The sequence below is a fragment of the Nesoenas mayeri genome (assembly GCF_963082525.1).
Source record: "Nesoenas mayeri genome assembly, chromosome: 19".
Classification (NCBI taxonomy): domain Eukaryota; kingdom Metazoa; phylum Chordata; class Aves; order Columbiformes; family Columbidae; genus Nesoenas; species Nesoenas mayeri.
Genome location: NC_137568.1, coordinates 1,601,349 through 1,617,728, shown reverse-complemented (window position 1 = coordinate 1,617,728; position 16,380 = coordinate 1,601,349). Strand labels below are relative to the sequence as shown.

General features: G+C 49.9%; 1 protein-coding gene across 2 annotated transcripts; it reads right to left on the bottom strand.

Moving 5' to 3' along the window:
* Nucleotides 1–576: 576 nt before the first annotated feature.
* CRLF3 (cytokine receptor like factor 3) lies at nt 577–16,184 on the bottom strand. 2 transcript variants are annotated; one of them, XM_080356393.1, is made up of 10 exons: nt 16,052–16,184; nt 13,230–13,437; nt 11,340–11,427; nt 10,698–10,875; nt 9,029–9,251; nt 8,267–8,399; nt 3,514–3,626; nt 2,996–3,171; nt 1,521–1,578; nt 618–684 (listed from the first exon to the last, which is right to left on the bottom strand). In XM_080356393.1, exons 1-9 carry the CDS (start codon nt 16,172–16,174, stop codon nt 1,570–1,572), a joined length of 1,251 nt encoding a protein of 416 aa, XP_080212519.1. In that variant the 5' UTR covers nt 16,175–16,184; the 3' UTR covers nt 618–684; nt 1,521–1,569. The 2 variants fall into 2 exon arrangements, with proteins under 2 accessions (XP_080212518.1, XP_080212519.1); XM_080356392.1 differs by having other exon boundaries at nt 577–3,171.
* Nucleotides 16,185–16,380: the final 196 nt, after the last annotated feature.

The following is a 16,380-nucleotide window of genomic DNA, read 5'->3' as shown; positions in this document are numbered from 1 at the left end:
TGTGCCAGCAGCCTTGGTTCCTGGGCCAGGCTGTGGGTAAAACAACTAGGGGAATAAAGAAAAACTGTGTTCACCATGGACTTTATTAGGAGGGGATTCACTTCTGCTGCTTGCTCGGTCATGGAGGCCAAAAACTGATTCATGAGTTGCGCCATTTAATGCAACTGTAAGGAGATGGGAACAGTAAAATGGAGATGAATTTGCTGTGATGGAATACTGAGGAAGGTACTTTGCTGATGCTTGAACTACTTTTGAACAAAAGAAGGAAAACTCATTTCTGCAAGAGATGCGGGTTAAGATCTGAAGTTAAGCTGCAAATGAAAGTGAGAAACTGGAAAAAAGAAATGTGGGAATTCTGAGGGACAGAAGGTAAAAGTAATTTTAAAAGGGGGGGAGGGGGCGCGAGAAGCTCTTAAAGACAACTCTAAGGGTATAGGAAACAATGTTCTTTTTAGAAGAATGAATGCAGTGATGCTCACCTTTATGTCCCAATAAATAATTTACTGGACCATACACTGTTGAGGGATAAAACTTTATTTAAAAAAAAGTCAAATTTCACTTGACACATAAGTCTGAGTTGAGGTAAATGAATCCACCAGCTTCAGAAAACACTTTGAGGACACGTTCTCGGTCATGAGGCTCCAACAGCCAGAGGTGAACATCTGGAGTGTGAAGTTCTCTCTGCTGTGGAAGAACTGAATTTCAACCCTTTGAATTCAAGCCTCTTGTGATTCTTTGCATACTTTGTTCCTTTATTACTCCGGTCTCTTGCCCTGAGATTCTTCCCCCCTCCCAGGTTTAAGAGGCGGCTGACAGTACCGAATCTGTAATGGGGACAGCTGGGCTTAGGCTGAGCTTAAGAAAAATAAGCAACTGCAACAAAACACCACCAGAAACCCACCCCACCATTGGCAAACTGCCCATGTTTAATACGCTAAGGGCTGAAGCCAGAACAAACCCTTTGTATTTTCTGAACAATGTCGAGGCATCACTGTGCAAGTACCTGAATTCAAGGCTTAAGCTTTATTTTCTACTATGCAAGTAAATATCCTGTAGAACCAACAGACGGATGAACAGGTACCTGATTGTTGGTACCTCGGAAGCGCGGATACTCACAGTTTGAGTTTCCACCTGGCAGAAGTACTGAGTTACAACTAGTACCTGACACCTGGAGTGCTGCAGTAAAGCCAGCACCACCAGCCTGAGCCGGCTGCTGCTCCCAGCGCTGGACGGGGCTGAGACAACTCTTGCCGACAGGAAAAACACGTATTTAAAAAGCACTGAAAATACTCTTCGCATAATAATTCAAAGGAACGCAGAACACATAGGATAAGCTCGTATTCTCTCGCTCCCCAACAGCGACACACTGCAGCTTGACCAGCTGAGAATACTGCAGGGGTTTTGTTGCTAACACTGGATAATCCTGCCCACAGGTGTCCGCTCTTCCTCACCTCGTGTCTTACAGTAAATTCCAACCTCCGTCACACACAAGTTCTTTGCACCCACGTCAATCTACTCACTTTTTTCCCTTGTAAATGGAATACAGATCAACCACCGTTCTCCCCGCTACTACAGCTCCTTGGGGAAAAAATGCAGGATGGTTAATCTTTTTGTACTGAAAATGTGAGGACGGGGGATATTAATCCAACATAAATGAAGCTTTTCATGCCAGCATAGAGGGCTAATGTAGCATGATGACACTGAAGGAAAAAGGGCAGAATGATTGTCGAGATTTTACAAAAATATTGCTATTCTAACATGCTAAAATATATTTCATTTTAATTGAGGTAAGAAGGTCCCTTTTAAGGCCCTCAGTGAGCATTACTTTAAAGTATTCTTTAAATCCAGTAGTATCGCAATCTCTTGACCAGGAACAGGCTCTCTTTGATAAGCTCATTCCAAATCTCCGTTACTCCTTAGGGGAAATATTGGTAACTTTATGTAACTTCCGAATTCAAAGTGAATTAATTCATCATCGTTTCTTGTCCCCTCCTCACCCACGGAGACCTAAACCGTCATCTCCCCTGCGCTGGCAACGCAACGAAGGTTCTCTGAGGAATCCCGGCTGCCATCTGCGTATCGTGCCCACGTACTAAATTGCTGAGACTTCCCCTGACATCGGCTGCACCGTAAATTGCAATTAGAGCAGACAACCGGAGCAGGTGAGAACTGTCCTGCTCTGGGCGTTGCTTTGGTCGGCAGCAAGCGTCTGCGTTACCTTGATGGCGGCATCGCCACGCAGCTACTCTAGAAAATAGATTCCAAGTGACAACACAGAAAACAGTTCAAGAAACACCTGGAAATAAGGCACTTGGGTAAATGAGACAGTAACCGAGTGGCTACGTGTTCAAACAGATGTTACGGCTCAGACGTCCCCACCCGGGAGGAACGACCAGTGCCGCTGCACGCGGAACCCATGACCTGGTCGCCCTGGGAGGGCAGCGCGAGCGCCGGGAAGCGGAGCAGGACGTCCCTGTGCTCAATACTTTGTTCTTTCACGAGTGGTATAAATAAGACTTTGGTCCATTACCACCCCTCCACCGCCTAAAACACTCACAGGCTTATTTCACAGAACAGCAGCATTAAGCAACGTTAATTCTACACAACACGCGTACCCTGAGACTAGAGTACAATGAAATACTGACAAAAATCAAGTCTGGAGGAAAAAAGGAAAAGGGCTTATGGACTGTTTAAATTAATTGGCCCACACAAATACCTGTTTCTAACTTTTTCCAGAGTAACAAATTCAATGTTTCACCATTATTTTTTGAAATGAATCCAGTAGGAAGTACAATATAGTGGAGTTCAAGTAGTATAAAGACAGGTTTCTGTTAACAGATTGCTGATATCAAATAGCTGGAAATACAGGTTTTAACATTACACTTTACAGGAAGAACAAAAATCCCTTCACTCGCTGCTAAAACACCAAAACTTTCCAGCCTGGGTATGAAAACGAACATCCAAAATACAAAGAGACGCAGCACTGATCAAGTACCCAGTCGAAGACGACCTCTCTGTTGTTGGAGCTGATGGTGACTCTAAGCTTGGAGGTCCCTCCCTCATTGCTGGAAGGCCCCAGGGGCACAACTTCCATGTCAAATGTCACAGTCGATCCAGAAGTAACGGCCGGCAGTTGGTTTGTCATCTCTTTTCCATTTACAAATACAGCACCTGAAACATTCGAGATATCAACCGTTATGTCTCACTTTCCATGCACACTAACATGCAATACTATGGCTCCCTATTTTCTTACGGGCAAACAGAACTGGAAAGCCACCCTGCCACGTTCCTTTCTGCCACATCAACCAGGCTGCAATAACTGCAAGCAGGAAAAGGAGACCTGTGATCGCACCAAAGATTTTAACTACACAACCAGCGTGTCCGTGTTCATAGAAGGTGGATGAAGTTGCTCAGGTGTGACCCAAAGGTAGAGAGAACCGGAGGCTGTGGCTTTGGGGAAAGAAAAAACCAACCAAAAGGCTCGCATTCTTCCATTGCGTGACTGCGACTCACCATTTGTGCTGATGCACACGGCTTTATCCCGCTGCAGCGAGTCGTAGCCGTTCTGCTGCTCCACACACACTCCCAGGCTGTCTCGTCTGTCCGGCTGTCCCACGGTTTCAATTCTACCAAGCAAAAAGTGAAGCTTTAAATCAAACCGTGGGGTGAAAGGCAGGCGGCACCACCCTCTGCACCGCGCTCCACGGCCTCCAAACCCCCCGAGCCGCTGCGAGATGAGACCCCACGGCACCAGCTCCACCGAGCGACGCTCCAGCTGCCCATCTGCACAAAACATCAATCCGCTTCCTGCAAACTTTCATCGCTATTTAATAGAACTCCCCCGTCACAACTTAAAGAGTCTTTTGAGATTATTTCCAGTTGTCTGAAACAACCGATATGCGCAAAACCACAACCTACAATCATCTATCACCAACATCACGTATTATGGCGAGACAGCTGTATTTTCAGCAAGCATTTCATATGCAGGATTAAAACGGGGGGTTTTGAGCCCTGCTGTATTCTGCTGTAAAGGGACAGAAGCCTGATGTGTTTTGGTGGTGGTGGGTTGTTTGGTTTGGGGAACACGTGGGATTTTTGTATATTTTGCTTTATTTTTTAACAAACCAGCTTGGTGCAAATGGATATTAAAACCAGTAATGCCTCGAAGGGCATTTAAAGTTTGGTTTCTCCCTCGCTGCGTTCGAGAGTTTGGTCCTGGGAAAGAATTGCCAAAGAAAAAGCAAACAGGTTGTGCAAATGACCTGGTTTGCAGTTCCCTTGTGCCCCAGCCCTGCGCGAGGCTGCACCGCCTGCACCCCCTGTGCCGCCTGCACCCCCTGCACCGCCTGCACCCCCTGCGCCGCCTGCACCCCCTGCGCCCCCTGTGCCGCCTGCACCCCCTGCGCCGCCTGCACCTCCTGTGCCGCCTGCACCCCCTGCGCCGCCTGCACCTCCTGTGCCGCCTGTGCCGCCTGCACCCCCTGCACCCCCTGCGCCCCCTGTGCCGCCTGCACCCCCTGCGCCGCCTGCACCCCCTGCACCGCCTGCACCCCCTGCGCCGCCTGCACCCCCTGCGCCCCCTGTGCCGCCTGCACCCCCTGCACCCCCTGCGCCCCCTGTGCCGCCTGCACCCCCTGCGCCGCCTGCACCTCCTGTGCCGCCTGCACCCCCTGCGCCGCCTGCACCTCCTGTGCCGCCTGCACCCCCTGCGCCGCCTGCACCTCCTGTGCCGCCTGCACCTCCTGTGCCGCCTGCACCTCCTGTGCCGCCTGCACCTCCTGTGCCGCCTGCACCCCCTGCGCCGCCTGCACCTCCTGTGCCGCCTGCACCCCCTGCGCCGCCTGCACCTCCTGTGCCGCCTGCACCCCCTGCGCCGCCTGCACCTCCTGTGCCGCCTGCACCTCCTGTGCCGCCTGCACCCCCTGCGCCGCCTGCACCTCCTGTGCCGCCTGCACCTCCTGTGCCGCCTGCACCTCCTGTGCCGCCTGCACCCCCTGCGCCGCCTGCACCTCCTGTGCCGCCTGCACCCCCTGCGCCGCCTGCACCTCCTGTGCCGCCTGCACCTCCTGTGCCGCCTGCACCTCCTGCCCCCCCTGCGCCGCCTGCACCCCCTGTGCCACCTGCACCCCCTGTGCCGCCTGCACCTCGCAGGGCTCTGCTGGGTTTGGGTCCTTTCTCTGGTGCTGCCAACTCTCAAAGGTGTGAAATCGTACTTCAGAGAGAGCCCGAGGGACGTGGGAAACACAGACTGCCTTTTCTAGACAGTTAAACTGGTTATTTTCATTACGGCTTCAGAGAAAGAACAGCACTGATAGGTGCTTGTTGCCAAATAGAAAAAACTGCAGCAGAAGCTTTTAAGAGCTGGAAATGAAGCGCCGATGAAGTGGCACACGAGGGGTTAACTCTTTCAAGACAAACAGGGAAGCTAAAATTGGAACCATGTTTTCCTTTTGCACTCCATTAGGTTTCTCAGTCCCCCGGGAATGTCATTCAGACAGCAAGAGCCTTGCACTGCAAAGCAAAGCTAAAACAAATAAACATCCAAGAAGCTTTTCACTGGGGAGCAATCCCCAGTGCTCCCCAAAACAACCTCACATGAGATTTCACATTCATTTTGGCACTCTAGATTTTAAACTCTGCCTGAGTTACTGGTGAAGGTTTGTAAACGGGTATTTATCTGTAAACTTCATGCATAAGGGAGCCTTAATTCATTCCATCCCTACCTAAGGGAGCCTTTCCTGAGTTTTGCCTTGGACAAAAGTGTTTGTACGTTTACAAGGACGACAAAAAATGCATAATTATGAACCCATTAAAAAGCAGCAATTCTATCATGTCGACCTATATTCACACTTGCTCATTTCCACACAGGCCCCTTTTTGCAGCACAGCGACAACATCACCTGCACCAGGAGCCGCAGAAGACCAGGCAGCGGCCAGGGGTGCTTCCCTCCTCCCGCGTGCACGAACACGACCAGGATCTGCTGGAGACCATCGCTCCTTTCCTCACCAGCTCTGGATTTTTCAGCAGTTAATGACCAGCCCAAGACAAAGAGCCCCAAACAGTTCAGAGCATCACTGCACAATCACCTAAGCTTTGCTTTCCTACACTGAATTTTCCTATCACATTAATAAAGTTATTTCTCCGGCCTCTGTGATGCCTGCAATTCAAATTTTTAAAAGCCCACAGACTACATGGTAGGAACAACGCTCAGCAGGACGCTGTTGGAGTCCCTTCCCAGCACTTCCAAGGCTGCAGAGCAAACCTTCGCCTGTCACTGCCGCGTGCACCAACCCAGCTCAACCACCACCCGCTGCTGATCGTCTCAGAGCAGAAAAGTAAATCTGTGAGCCATCACAAGCGCTTCCCTCGCATCAGCTGCCGGCGGAGTCGTGGTGGGTTCCTGACACAGTCAGCTTGATCTCCACATGGTGTCTGCAGCGTGACCCCAAATCCCCGGGCTGGCCAGGGTGACCGGGGTCCCCACCGCCACAAAACACTGTGGAGCAGCTGCAGAGAAACCTTCCCTTTCCTAAGGACGGGTCCCTGAAGGCTGCAAAGAAACATCCTGACTTGCAGCAATGATGTTTTCCTACAGCTGGTCCAACGCCTCCCGCAAGGGATGACTGAGGTGGGTACAAAGTGTTGCGTTCACACAGCTTCCCCTGTCCCTGCTGCGCTGTGCTTGTCCTGAACGCACAAGAAGAACAACAAGCTGCTCCACAGACATCTGTAACACCAACCTTGCTTATTTGTTTTGCTCTGCAAGCTGCTTATCCCCTTCTGAATACGCTTCTGTTTCAACAGATGGAGAAAGCCGAGCGCCAAGCACTCCATCTCCCTGCCCAGGGAAATCTCACATGCTTTCAAACAAGCAGCTACTCTTGGGACCTTGGAAGAGGAACACGACCAGTTTTTGAGGATGTCCTGGGTCTTAAGATCAGTGCCATGATAGTTCTTGTTGAAATGTGTTTGTTGGTGTCCTGCCATCCTGAAAAAATCTCTTCTTGGAGAGAAGTCCACATTACCAAAATGTGAAGCAAAAGATTTTCATGTGTTACCAATAAAAGAAGATAAAAGGCATCGGTCTGAAAGAGAACCAAGGGAAACCTCAAAGTTCTGCCTCTAATTTCACAGGCATTTCTGAGCCAAGAGATGTTAAATCTAGCAACAAATTTCAAATGAAAGCTTAGATCTTTTTATCCCATCTCAGACAGGGCAACTGAATACATCCTCATGCTACAATCATCTAAAGTTCAGGTAATTCGTTATCAGGAAGGGAGAAATGAAACACCATGGAATAAGTTACAAAGATATCAACAACAGCCCCCTTAAATTGCTTTTCGGGATTGCCTGCTGTACAGCAAATAGTTGTATTTAACCAGGGAAAGATGGAATAAAGCTCCAGAGTCTCTGAGGTCTGTAATTACAACTGATGTATCCACAAGGACATTCCTCATACCCCGTTAAACAGCATCATCTCAAGGACAGGAGTAAAGGCAGCAAAGCTGCCGAGGTTTTTATTGCATTGTGTCAAATTCAAAGCTTGAATTGCACAAGACACTTGCTCCACTCAAGAGTTTCTAATGGCAGTTCCAAGCAGTAGTCTGATCAGCACTAATTGTCTGAGATGTTAATGATATCAGTGCCAGACTGTCATCCTTTCCTGTCCTGTCATCCTTTTCAAGTCCAAGGTCATCAAAGCACTTGGATAGTCTGAGAAGGAAAAAACCAGGTGAGGTTAAACAGAATCAGTGGTGAGCTCCACCAGCTCCTGCCCAGCCAGGAACAGCTGCTGCAGGACTCCAGGAACTTCCACATCCCACACATTTGCTCAGCATGGGCCGTATTGCACCATCCCTCAGGAGTTCATCCATTTCTGGTTTACATAACTGCAGGTCCTACAAAAACATCAGGTGTTTTCCTAAGGAGCCAGGACGCAGCAGAGAAGAGAAGAAGAGAGAGAGGAGAGGAGAGAGAGGAGAGAGAGGAGAGAGAGGAGAGAGAGGAGAGAGAGGAGAGAGAGGAGAGAGAGGAGAGAGAGGAGAGAGAGGAGAGAGAGGAGAGAGAGGAGAGAGAGGAGAGAGAAGAGATGGGAGGAGAGAGAAGAGATGGGAGGAGAGAGAAGAGATGGGAGGAGAGAGGGGAGAGGAGAGGGGAGAGGAGAGGGGAGAGGGAAGGAAGTTCAGACTTCACAGACACGCTACCTTGACTGGGGCTGAGCTGACGTAAAACTCCACCAGACAACAGCTGTCCAGAAAGCACTTACCTGAACGTTAACGTTTGCCCACAGAAATAAGTGGGAGCTTTGGAGTAGAGCACACCGCACGACTGAGAATCATTCCGAAGCGCGATGTTTCTTCGACTGCTCAAGCTGTAACCCTCCAAACCAGCTGTCCATTCTTCAAAGGAAAACCAGAAAAAAACAGCGTGAACCTCAACTGGATCAGCTGCTGCCTGGGCAAAACCAAACCGGTCGCAATGTCCACTCAGTTGACCTCCCAGGAAGCTGAAGCTGCGTGAGGAACAGGGGCTGCTTTTGCCAGAGGTTTCTTTGTCAGGTCATTTGCAATTACGAAAAATACTTCCCAGCTCACAGGGCTCACCAGAATTTCGCTCTTTGTTGCAATCCCTGCAAAGTCACATTGTAGGCAAAGGAAAACCCTCATGACCCGCCACCCTTAAACATTTCCAAGTGAAAATTTAGGTGTTTCTGTCTCCAAGATAAGAGCTTGTTATGTGACTTAGGTCAGCAAACAATGCGTAGGTAGGGGTGAGGGACAAGGAAAAAATGCCTCACTTCTGGCTCACTGACGCTTTCCAAGGCTAAGCATGGATGTAACTGCTGGAAAGGCTCACGAGCTATCACTACACAGCAAAGAATAAATTCTAGGCTGAAAGGGCAGTTCATCACCCATTACACACACATCACAGCTAAGGACACCCCAACATCACACAAAAAGCAGCTCCGTAAGTCACCCGGCTGTCGACCTTCAGGAGCTGGAGGTGACGAGCAGCGAGTGACCCGTACCGTGCGGGACCAGCGTGGTGCGGCCGGTCTGCGGGACGCTCCACGGGCTCCACTCCTGCCGCCCGTCCCCGCGGGCGCAGACCCTGAACTGGTAATCCACGTTGGGATCGATATGCAGCACGATGAACTCTGTCTCCGAGCCGACATAGACATCCTCAAAGTGACTCACGGAACTCTTCCGATATTGCAGCCTGTAATCTTGTGGTACGAAGTCATCGTCCACCTAGAAAAATATGTATTAGGTTAATAAAGGGTCTCCTCTGTTTTTTAATTTCACCTCTGAAGTGACAGAGATTAGGACAGCACTGCAGGCTTTCAAAGGTGGTTCAGAGTCAAATGGTATTGAAGAGCAGAAAACAAACCTCATAGAAAATAAAATCAGTGTCTGAACCAATTAATCCAAAAAGAAGTATAAGAATGATTTGATCACAGCTTAGAAGTATCTATACGAGAAGAAACTAACAAAAGGTTTTTCAATCTAGTGGAGATATAAGATCCTTCAGCCAAAATCTGAAGACAAATTTGCAGAAGAAATTCGGTGCTGGTTTTTAACAGCAAGGGAAATTCACTATCACCCTTCACAGACTGTTCCAAGGAATGTTTTCCAATCCTTTCGTATCTCTAAGTCAAAAGACACTCTTGCCCTGCGCTCCCCACAAGCTCCACTGTCCCTCAAGCACGACCGAATTCAGGGAACTCCCTACGGCACAGACCACGCGTCACAACAGCACCCATGGTTTTATAATCCGAGCCCACGCCGTTCGCAGGTCCGGCCGGCTGAGCAGCGCTGGGCTGTCGCTACAACAACACAAGTTTCTCTAACGCTGCCAAGGGGCGTAGAGCTGTCCAACAACAACTAAACCACAGCAGAGCACAGCAGTGATTTACCTAAAAATAGGCTTTGTGTACTGAACAGGAAGGCTACTCGACTAGCTAATGCAAATACTAAAGCGTTTTCTCTTTCCATCCCCTGCATCTCCATTACAACACAAACATGTTTAGGTGTAAAAGCGCAACAGAACAGGTTCAGCCTCAGCCTGGGCCTGAGAAAGTGTCTTCAAAGGAAACAGAAGCATCGCCCCTGCAATCAAGTTCAGTCTCACTGAGCGTCTCGCTGTTGTTGCCACACAAACAAACCACTCTGTTCCACAGCACAAACGGCTACGTGTGGATCAGCCCTGTAAGAAACACACACACCAGGATTTCTTCATCTTGTTTGTACAACAGCACGACCAGCGGGTTACACTCTGCTATTGATGTGTTTGGTGGGAAGAGCCCGTGAAGGAGGCGTTCCCTGCCCGGCCGGTACCCGGCATCGTCCGCACTGTGGGAAGCAGGGGCAGAAGCGATTTCAGCTGCTTTTCCTCCCACGGGGAAGGAGGTTGTGAGGCAAAGGAGCAGGAGTGAGTTGGCCCTTTCCGCATGAGAAGGGAGTGGGCAGAGCTCAGCAGCAAGAGTCTGACACACCAGAGTCTCACACAAAAACCCCAGTGGCAGCCACGACATGGCCAGATCACCCTGCCTGTAAACGAGCTATTTCCATAAAAATCTCTCCTAAAGTCTCACACTCCTTGGAAGGCTGCAGAGAATCCAGAATGAAAGCAGCTTTTCCAGTTGATTTCAAGTGAGCAGAAGTCTGAATGATTTTCTCCCAGGATATTTTACCTACCTTACACCATCGGACTAAAATGCCTCCAGGCTTCTCAACAAATTCCTCTAGTTGTACAGGTGGGCGAGATGCCACGGTTCCGTGTCTGAATATCTGATTTTTCAATATAGTAAGAAGGCAGTCATCCAGCTGGGCAGATAAACAAGGCACGTCAACCAAGGAGGGCACTTCTGGCAAGCTGAGAAAGGAAAGTTTGCTGTAATGAAAGGGGCCAGCTCCTACAAATTCATATTTTGTCCATACGCTTGAATCTGTGCAGATTTGCAAAGAGAGAACAGCTGCAGAAATTGGCATGTGCAATTCAGACTTAAAAGACTTGGAAAACGTTGTGTTTCAGCCCTAAGCAGACTGTCTGTTTCTCAGTAAATACTCTGAAATACAGGCTGTTCCCCAAGGAGTGGTTTCACCGTTCACAAATAAACAGCCTATATTTCTACAGAACATATGGAGGGTGAAAATGACTCCACTCTGCGACTGCCAGCCCCAGTGAAAGTCTATGAAACAAACGGGACAGTAACGCCTCAAATGAGTCTTTTAAGGCACTGGAGCAGAAGGCTTTTGTGTCAAAGGATAAAAGATCCCTTGTAGAGGAAAAGAACACGTGCCACTGCCTCAGATCACCTCGGCACCGCGGGATCTCACCTGTCCAGCTGAATATGTAAAGCTTTGTTTGTAAAGCTGCAAAGCTTCTCATTCTGTTGTCCCACATCTCCGTGGACCGCACTCTCTCCTGGAATCAAACAGGGAAAATATTCCGAATGAGAAAACATCCAAGAAAAGGAATTCTTTGCTTCAAAGAAGAACCAGTTCTGACATGAACAACCAATTAAACACAAAGCATTCTCAGCACTTTTGCTAGACTCTTAGCTAGAAAACACAACTGTAGTTAACAATATAAAGACTATCGAGCAGTTCTGAAGCTCTGAAGCTCTGAAGTTCTGAAGCTTCCTGTCGTCACACCCATAACAAATGTAATAATCCACCTCAGGTCTCAGACGGCAGCAGAACTGGGGTCAGATGCCAGAAATCAGGATTATCAATCTCTTCCTCCACCTGCTTTAAAGGAAGAAAAAAGCAAAGCCCCTTCGCTGAGCGGAGAGTAAAAAAGCAGGACCTTAAAAGCCAAAAGAAAATAAATTCAACCACTGTTGTTTGCTACAATCTAAATGGTAACTATTGTCATAATGAAGGAAATAATCCATGCATTAAAGCGTGGAGATAAATAGAAATCTTTTCATAAGCTTTCCATATAAAGTAGCGTCCCACACTTCAGCTCACAGAGACATATGCTCTGTTCTCCTATCTGATGACTTTACGGTAATTTACAGCATAAGCAAGCTCAGTCCTCTCCCAAATGGAGGATTACCAACGTTACAAATCTCTAAAGAAAAGCACACGTCATAATTGGCAGCAGGAGATTTAATAACCACGAAGGCTTAACTCCTTTCTGACTCAGATGCAGCGTCTGCTCATTTTGACGACACGACTCAGCAGCGTTTCCACCGCTGCGGTGACCTGTGGGATCAGGTGCGCGGCTGCTCAGGTTCTCAGATCTGATAGAAACTCATCTTAAAACACAAGCAGTCTCTGCCACCGCCCGGTGATTCACTAACCTGAGACTTCAAATAAAAACAAGATGACTATCAGCTGTCCCAAAGCTTGTGGTGCTAGAAAAAGAAACATGAAAGAATTCTTCAATATAGCGAGCGCTGCGGTGAGCGGAGCCAGCAGGCTCCCTGGGCGCCAAGCGGGTGAAGCCGCTCGATCTCCCGCCCCTGGGAGGCTGCTTGATGCACTTTAGTTCACAAAACTGAGCTCATGCTGAAAGAAAGTTAAAGTTGAGACACGAGAACAATGCGAGGAAACTGCCAACACACTCATGGCTCAGACGCTCCCAGTAGGTTCTCCAGCGTGGGGAACGCAGGCAGCAGTGACATTACTCCTTTCTGGCTCGGTATTTAGCAGCGGCAGGGCACACACTGGCCCTTACAATATTATTCCACGTGTCCATTTTTGTCTGCTTCATCCTCAGACTGTCTGGAGGAATTTTTCCCATACGGTGGCCGTTTCGTTCCTTGTGTTGCCCGCTGCCAGTGAAAATAACCACACTTAACAGGAAAGAGAACCTGTTTGATTCAGCTGCTGTTCCATTAAGGCACAAATAACTTTCTTCAACCAACAGACATCCTGTTTTTATGGTACCCAAGATGTATTTTATTTCAAAGCAGCCTGACATAATCCTTTTTCTAGGGTGGAGGGTACAAATATTTCTGCAGTGAGGTATTTCCAAAGTAGGTACTTTGAAGAGAGGCTACAGTGACACATGTACAACCTAGGACTGGAGTGAAATATTAAAATATGGATTTGTAGGAGATAATATTGATCAGCTCATCACTACATCTACCCGACTTTACCATTTGGTTTGAGAGAAGTCCAAAACGAGCGACATACACTGATCATAACAGGAACATTTCAGATTTTAGAGCACAGCTGGGAGGCAGAGCCAAGGCTGAGCAGCAGGTCCTGCCTTACCTTCCCGGAGCAGATCATCGGCCGTACTGACCCCGTGCTCGATCAGCTTCTGACATTCATCCAAGGGCTTGATGCTCTCCTGCTCTATAGCATCCACCTCCTGCAGCAGCGACATCAGTCGCTCATCCAACAGCTTCTTGAGGGTCCCTTTTAAATCACTGAAGTGTTGCTCAAGTACATCTCTGGTCAACGTTGCACTTTCTCTGATCTAAATTCAGGTAACAGGAAAGAAGGATTCAGGGTAAAGGCAAAGGCTGCACATCTTCCATTTTTCTAAACCGCCTCATCTGCATCTGCTGGTAAAAAGCTGCGTGTGATGTCAACTTCAAAAAGAGGAGCACTGGCATTTAACAGCTACTGCAGTCATTGTTGGTACACGTACAGCAGGGAAGGAGGCAAAGAAACCGGCCTGGGCAAGGGGAAGAGATGTTAACGAAGCAAAACACAAATGGGGTTACGTGTACTTCAATCAAGGAATCTTTCCCTTGTAGGTCTCCTTCCCACCCCCCAAAAAAATGGCTGCAATCCTGTTCAAAAACCACTCTGCCATCAAATACAGGTAATCCCAACTGGGAAAAAGAAGAAGTATCAGGCTTTGGACTATCTAGGAGCACTTTTCCAGGCCCTATCACTTCACTGGACTTTTAAAATCCTCGTCAAGCTGCTTTCTTTTAAGTTTTTTTTCAAATAGCCACCTTTGGTTTGTCTGTGCTCCAGGTTACTGGGCAGGGCGAACAGCAAGTCTGGTTTGATTCTGGAAGAACTTGACTACAGAAGGTTCTACAAGTGCTCATTAAAACATCTGCAAACTTGCTGAATGTGACTTTTAAGGAAGAAACACATTTGAACACCCCTGATCTTAAGATGCAAAAGTCAGAAGTGAACATCTCCCTACGAACAACTTTTCTAAGTCACACACACAAGGAAACGCTGCAACATGCACGCTGCCTTACACGTCATTTCTAGATCTTCAGAAGTACAGACAAGCATCACAGGAAGTTCTCTGGTTAGGTAAAACAAATTTCCTCTTCAAGTAATGTTCATGAACATCTGCAGCTGCTCAGTTTCCCTTCTCTTGTTATTTTAACGCTTGAGAAAAAAAGGAAGTATTTAACTTGGCGAAGGGGTGGGGTGGAGGAAGGCAGAGCAGCCACGGCTCGGAGCCCATTACTGCCGTCGTATGCAGATACAAATTCAACGAGTCTCAGAATTACAGACACTAGTAGCTCTGCACAAAGGGAAACACAAGTCTCTGAACACAGAGCTGCAAGACGCTTGTTGAAAATCATGTGCTGCTGGTTGAAAAGGATGCGACATCAGTGATCTCAATTGCTTTTCCTATCCCATCGGCCCACCAGACCCCAGATAACAAAGCTTCCGCTCTCCAAACCCCAGCCTGAGACATTCAGCACTTCTGGACACAGGGAATTCTTGGGCATGTGTTGCTGATGTGTTATGGACAAAACAGCGTGTGGTCCTGAAGATGGGAAGAGAGGAAACAAACATGCACACAGCAGAGAAATCCCCTGGAGAGGAAAGGGAAGGCAGGGTGAGCTGACTGACACGCCAGCACTGCAGAAACTCAAACTGGCTCCCTCTTAACGCACCTGGAGCTTTCAGGCACAATTTGGAGACGATCAGCTTTAGATTAAAGACAGTCATAGCAATTCATTTTCTTAAGTAGCTTGTGGTTTTGAAGGTGACTAACTCAGTGCGCAGTGATCGCCCACATTCACTGCGTGGCAGGTCACCAGCCCAGCAGATTTACAGCCGGTTTCTACACTAGTGGAATCTGCTTCAGAGACACCATCAGGTCACCACAGAAACATTTTCTGAGTTTGACTTTATTCACTTATTTGCCCCTTGCAGAGTTGAATCAAAGATAGCAAGACATTGTTTCCAGTCTGCAAGAACTGAGGTGTTTGGAGGATGTGTCGGCAGAGAAGCCAGTCCTGGCTGCTCCCCGCAGCCTCCCTGCCCACACCACCACCTCATGGGGCACCTGCAGCACGGTGGGAGCGTCTCTGCTCCCAAAGGAAAGAGTCCTCTGCAGAGCTGCAGGAAAACCAGCCACCCTGCAACGCTGGCAGCGCTGATCCGTGACCACGGAGTACGTGACCGTGGAGTTTGGTGTGCGGGGACAGGACAGCTCAGGAGCAACCAGGGCGGAGAGCGACCTGCCGGGGCTGCTCGGTGCGAGGGGCAGAGTGAGCACCGCTCCCGTCAGATAAACACAGAATCCCAGAGTGTCAGGGGTTGGAAGGGCCCTGGAAAGCTCATCCAGTGCAATCCCCCCATGGAGCAGGAACACCCAGATGAGGTTACACAGGAAGGTGTCCAGGCGGGTTGGAATGTCTGCAGAGAAGGAGACTCCACAACCCCCCTGGGCAGCCTGGGCCAGGCTCTGCCACCCTCACCAGGAACAAGTTTCTTCTCAGATTTACATGGAACCTCCTGTGTTCCAGTTTGCACCCACTGCCGCTTGTCCTACCGTTGGCTGTCACCAGCAGAGCCTGATCCATCCTCCTGACACTCACCCTTACATATCGATCCCCATGAATGAGTTCCCCCTCGGTGTCCTCAGGTAAGGGGGCACACGGACTCTGCGGACACCGGTGCTGCCCCGGGAACCTCCCGACCGGCCCGAACCGGGCTCGGCTCAGCCGCAGAGCTCGGCCCGCACCCCGTTCTCCTCCCACACACGCGAGCAGCCCAGCCCCGGGGCCCGGCGGCGACCGAGAGCGGCTGTCCCGACCGAGCCGCCCCACGGCGCCCCGGAGGGAGGTCCGGGCACAGCGCGGAGCCCCGTCCCGCGCCCCCACCTGCTCCCGCGCCTGGTGCAGCCCCCGCAGCCGCTGCTCCAGCTCCCGGCGGTAGCTCCGCGCCGCCTCGATGCTCTCCTGAGCCTCCTGCAAGAGGAGCCGCGCCTGGGCCTCGGCCTCCATGGGCAGCCACGGCGGCGAGGCGCCCGGCGGGGCGGGGCGGCGGGCGGGCCGGGCCCCCGGAAGGGCCCCACATCCGGGCACCGAGCCCGGCGGGGCGGGGCGGGGCGGCAGCACCGGCGGCGGGAGCGGCCGCGCGCGGAGGGCGGGGTCAGCGGGGGCGCGCAGGGCACGCGCCACCAGAGAGCCCACCCGCTCGGGTCGACCCA